The 5,922-nt window shown below is 38.7% G+C and overlaps 1 protein-coding gene across 1 annotated transcript; it reads right to left on the reverse strand.

Moving 5' to 3' along the window:
- Positions 1–381: 381 nt before the first annotated feature.
- LOC119662884 lies at positions 382–2,865 on the reverse strand. Its single transcript, XM_038072557.1, has one exon. It carries the CDS (start codon positions 2,863–2,865, stop codon positions 382–384), a length of 2,484 nt encoding a protein of 827 aa, XP_037928485.1.
- Between the last annotated feature and the right edge of the window lie 3,057 nt (positions 2,866–5,922).

Genomic DNA, 5,922 nt, shown 5'->3' on the forward strand with positions numbered 1-5,922 from the left:
AAAATAAAATCAGTTTGAGGTTTACACTCATACGTAAAGTTACTCGCTCTGTTTTTTACTCTTATGAGCTCATTGTTATCCATATACACCTGCAACCTATATAACGGACTGTTCCTTTCTACTATTCTCCCCATTTTCAGTGTCGACCAATCTTCAAGTAGTTCCTGTTGCACGCTTTTGTATATTAAGAGCTTCGCGCGCTCAATATGTTGAACAGTCAAAATAACGTTTGTAGCATTGAAACCGCCACAACGAGCCTTTAGTTTCCCAATGTAGAGTAGCCAATTTGCAACTACACGATACAACTTGATCCAGGATGAAAAATATTCATAATTGAAACATGGTTGTGTCTCGCGATGATATAAAAATTTTGCACGAGTTTCACTGGTCTCCATCGGACCTAAGTCCTTGTAGCAAAAATTCTGGTCCTTCGACCCACCGCTGCACATATTCGGGACTTTGTTTTGTTTTCGTTGCACTGTCTGCAGTATTTAATTTCGTGGGTACCCATCTCCACTCTTCCACGGTTGATGCTTCTTGAATTTCTGCAATGTGAAACATTACGAATTGTTGAAATTGACGTGGATCACCACGCAACCACTTTAGCACCGTTTTGGAATCGCTCCAAATGAAACGCTTTTTAATATCAAATGTGTGTACTTTACATATTGTATTCATAAGCCGTGTACCAATTACAGCAGCTTGTAGCTCCATTCTTGGAATAGACATCGGTCGCATTGGAGCGACTTTGGTTTTTGCTGCTACGATCCTCGTACTTACTCCATATTTATCTTTAATGCGGAAGTATGATACAGCTGCATAAGCAAACTCACTCGCATCTACGAATGTATGAATTTGTACATCACATGAACTTTCTGTTATGTATGGTGAATAACAACGGGGTACAGAAATATTAGCAAAAATAGGCATGTAGGCAACCCAAGCTAACCACTTGCCCATAAGATCGGGTACCAGTGGTTGATCCCAGTCGATTCCGCTTCTCCAAATATCCTGAATAAGTATTTTTAAATATGATGTGAGGCAAGCTGCCAGTCCCAATGGATCAAAAATGGACATTAAAATTTGAAGTACTTCTCTTTTAGTGGGTACAATTTCATCTGCAAAAACATTACGACGTAAACGAACGAATTTTAAAACATATTTAAAGCAATCTGACTTCGGGTCCCAATACATGCCGAGAATTTTTTCGATCGGAAGTGTGTCGATATTATTATCAAACGACTTACCCGTCTGTTCACCATTTTCGTTTAACGCAGCTAAAACTTCTGGTGCATTACTTGTCCAGCTTCTCATATGGAAACCACCTTGTTCATGTATGTTGCGAACTGCCTCGGCTAATGCTATTGCTTGTTCAATGGAATTTGTTGAATCTATAAAGTCATCCACGTAATGATTGTTTTTAATAGCGTACACTGCTCTAGGATTTTTAGCTATAATTCTTTCTGCGTTCAGGTTTCGAATAAAATGCGCTATATATGGTGAACATCGCGCACCAAAGCTAACTACATTTAATTTATAAACGCAAAATGTCTCGCTGAACCATAGAAATCTCTGAGCATCAGTATCTGCTTCTTGTACTAGAATTCGATGAAACATTTCAGCAATGTCACCACAGACAGCTAATTTTGGTATACGAAAATTTAATAATATGTTTATAAGTGGTCGCAGCATATCCGGCCCCTTCAGCAAAAAATCGTTTAGTGACACTCCTTCAGCTTTGGATGCAGCATCCCAAACTAATCTATGCTTTTTCGGTTTAAGTAGTTTGCGCACAATAAAAATTGGTAAATACCAAATCTTCCCACCTCGCTCGTTAATTGCTTCTGGTGGCAACTCAGTTGCGTAGCCCTTGCTGACTAAAGTAGTGATTTGTTCCTTTAGCTTTTGACACAATTCGGGGTCCCCATGCATTTTTCGACGTAAGCACTCCGCTCGACGTAATGCCATCGGCAAGCTATTTGGCAATTCGACCGTATCGGTGTTCCATGGCAAATTGACAACGTAGCGATTTCCGCGTAACTGGCACTTGCGCATTATTTCCTCTGCTCGCTGATCCTCAACTGAAAGTAATTCTGCTTTTGGGGTAGCCACCGCGACATTCTCGTTTACTATAAATGTCTTTACTAACTCATGAAGCTCCCTATCAGCTTCTTTTCCACAGCTACATTTGTGTAGGTTTAAGTTGTTACGGGGGTTTAATTCACCACCACCAAAAACTGTCCAACCAAGACGTGTTTTCACCGCCACGGGCTCTTGCCAGCCACCCTTCCTCACCTTAAGTGCTGAAATTAAGTTTGGATTATTTACGCCGATAATCAACATGGGGACAGCATTTGTATAACTTGCTAGAGGCAAGCCATCTAAATGCGGATACCCTTGTTTTATTTTATCAGCTGCAAAAGATTCTGCTGACATGCGTAAGTTGCTTACTGTGCGGACATTTTTCAATGGGAATTTTTTAGCTTGAGGAGCATTGGCAGAAATTTGTAAGTTGAGCCTTTTTGAGTTATTTTCCTGTCGACTGATATTACCTGTCAAATTAATGCATAGCGCATCCTGGATACCATTGTTTCCCAATTCATCGGCTAGACTTGCTTCAATAAGCGTTAGTGTTGACCCATCTTCCATCAATGCATATGTGTTAATAGTCCTTCTGGTGCCATATAAAGTAACTGGAAGAATTCGGCAATATGACCAGTTTTTATTCACTGATGAATTATGGTTATTGAGTAACGCTTTGTTTGAGTATGGACTTAAACTTATTTGTTCTACTATATCCGATGAAACATTGTTAGCTGTAGAAGATATTGCTGGCGTAGATTTGTCTATCCGAGAATGCAGCATGGGGTGGTGTCGTGCATTGCAGCCATCAATGCCACACACTTTATTATTGAAACAGCGACGCCTATGCTCGCCTAAGCATTGTCAGCACAGCTTCTTTTCCTTGACAATGCGCCAGCGTTGATTGGTAGGCTCGTTCTTGAATATTTCACATTCCATTATTTTATGTCCGCCGCCACAAATGTAACACCTAACTGCCGTGGTTGTCATTTCAGCTGTCTGATGTACGTGCACTCGTCCTTCCTTTTTTAGTGGTTTATCTAAAAAAGAAGGTGTAGCTACTCTACTTGCCGCATTTGCTAAAGATGAGAGCCACGCTGAAAAATCGCGAAGTGTAGGTTCGGCTATTGATGCTGAATGTAGTGCCCATTTGAGCTTCATATCTTCAGCTAATTTACTTATTAGCTCATGTAATAAGAGTGGATTATTAAAATAACAATTCAGCTTACATGCCTCAATTGTTGCAACTACATTATTAATGTTGACTGCAAAGTCAAATAAATCGCCCAGCCTACCCCTTGGAGGCGGTAACTGACGCATTTTCTCAATTAATTTATTTAGAATAATTTCTGGTCGTCCAAAATACATACGAAGAGTGTTTATTATTTCTCCAACCATATTAGGCAACACCAACATATTGCGTACTACATCGCGCGCTTTACCAATGAGGCACCTCTGTAAGCGCATTAGACATTCATAATCGGAGAAACCTGCGATTTGCTTAGTTTGCTCGTACGCACTTATAAAAATGTGCCATTCTTCTGGATCGCCGCGGAACGTAGGCAAATCTCTCGGTATGCATTGACGCGCTGCTAGCTGAGACGGCGTAAGCGTGGGAGCGATCTGTAAGGTATAAAGAGATGGATTATTTACTAACCTTGGTGTACTCTGTAGATGAGGTTGGCCATGTGGCGAAAAGTGTTCATCAGCTACGGCTTGATGTGCATTCAGCTGAGGCCCAACTTCAGGCAAATGTGATTCCACTATACCCTCGTCGTCACTATCTGCAGTGAGGATTTTAAATTTTTCCCGCAAATAGCTCTCCCTAATCTGCAACGACTCTTCTAGTTGTTGCAACTTAAGTTGTTTTATTCGAGTAATGTTGGCGCTGGGCTGCTGCTGTTGTCTACTATGTTGAGTATCATCCTCATTGTGTTTGTGTGAGATTTAATCATCACCATCTGCATCTCCAACTTCAAGTATGGCTGCTGATGTTAAACCTTTTTGAAGAGGCAGCTCCACGTCATTATCATTTTCCATATTATAAAGATTTTTTAAGATTTTCTTGTTGCAAAAATAAGATTATAAATACACTTTCGACAATATTAAATAGCAATCTTTATTTTGAGCTTAAAAAATCTGTAACATGATTAATGATTACAGTAAAAATTTATGATTGAAAAATTAATCTAAAAATTTACTCACCTTTGTCTAGCAATCACAACAAGAAAAGAGAAAAAATGATAAACGGAAATTCACTAAATAATTTCGAAGTCTCCAAGTCAGCTGTTTGTCATGATTGCCAGACAAAGGTTTTTAAATTATTAGCAATTTTCGCCAACACTCGTTAAATGCCTACTTTTAAAGTATAACAATAATCGCACGTCCCTATACCTCCAAAACCTAAGCGCTTCATGTGATACAAATTACTCTCTCTGGAAAGAATAACAGACCGATTGCTTATCAACCACCTATACGCAAAATAGACAACTAATGGGCAAAAAGTGATATTGAAAAAGCAGAAACATTCGCTTTACATTTGGACCAGGTCTTTAAACCAAATGATAACGAAAATATGCCTAATATCATGAAACAAAGAACAAATTTTGTACAAGAGTCTTATCAATTGGAACTTCCAATTTCAAGATATACTATTAATGAAGTTAGGAATATAATAACAATGTTAAAATTAAAAAAAGCTCCTGGATACGATTTAATCACAGGCATGGCCTTGCAGCAGCTTCCACCAAAAGGATTTGTATTTCTGACTCATCAATTTAACGCTGTGATAATAAGGGGATTTATTCCGCCACAGTGGAAGATAGCGCAAATCTCAATGGAACCAATGCTTTATCTTTTATATACTGCGGATCTTCCCATTACCGATGAGAGTGTTATCGGTACATTTGCAGACGAGACAGCTTTTTTATCAGTTGACCCAATCCGTGCTTCCACCAAACTTCAAACCTGCCTTAACAATGTTGCTCTCTGGATGAAAAACTGGCATATCAAACCGAATGAATCAAAATCTGTCCAGGTAACATTTACTACAAAACGTTCTACGTGCCCGCCTATTTTAATAAACAATACTGAATTACCACAAGCTGTAGAAACAAAATACTTGGGCATACATCTGGATAGTAAGCTTACCTGGAAATCACACTCAAACCTGGCAATTATCCAGCGTTTCCAATCGAAAACATTGCGAATGATCACAAATGCACCTTGGTATATAATGAATGAACAGCTGCATAAACAATTACATGTTCGGATAATCAAGGAAGAAATAGCCAGTATTTTAAAGAATTACGCTCATCGCATATATATGCACCCAAACCCGCTGGTTACACACCTGATGTCGCCTTCCAACACTTTTACAAGGCTGAGAAGGAAAACATCGAGAGATATTTTAGATATGTATATGTAAATCACACACTTATTTTAAATATATATGGATATGTCACTGGGTATAGTCCATACGTGTCTTTCTTTTTTAGATTGTAATAATTATTATTACGATTTATTATTATATATATTACTTATTGTAATTCATACCTGTTAGATTGTAATAAAATAAATGGATTTCAAAAAAAAAAGTGTCAATTCCTTTGACATTTTCTTTCTCTTTGAAACGTTTGCTGAGGCCAACCTGGAAAGATACGAACCGTATTTTCCAAATCATTTACTGTACGGTGTGCCAGTGATTAGAACTTCCAACAGAGGACAGGCGGGTGGTGGTACACTAGGGTGGCTCAGAAAAACTAAAATGCGATTTTTGATGAGCGCACCCCCTAGGAATATGCCATTGACCAAAAAAATGATATTCCCAAAGTTTTGGAT

This window comes from Teleopsis dalmanni, chromosome 1, assembly GCF_002237135.1.
Source record: "Teleopsis dalmanni isolate 2A chromosome 1, ASM223713v2, whole genome shotgun sequence".
NCBI classification, from domain to species: Eukaryota; Metazoa; Arthropoda; class Insecta; order Diptera; family Diopsidae; genus Teleopsis; species Teleopsis dalmanni.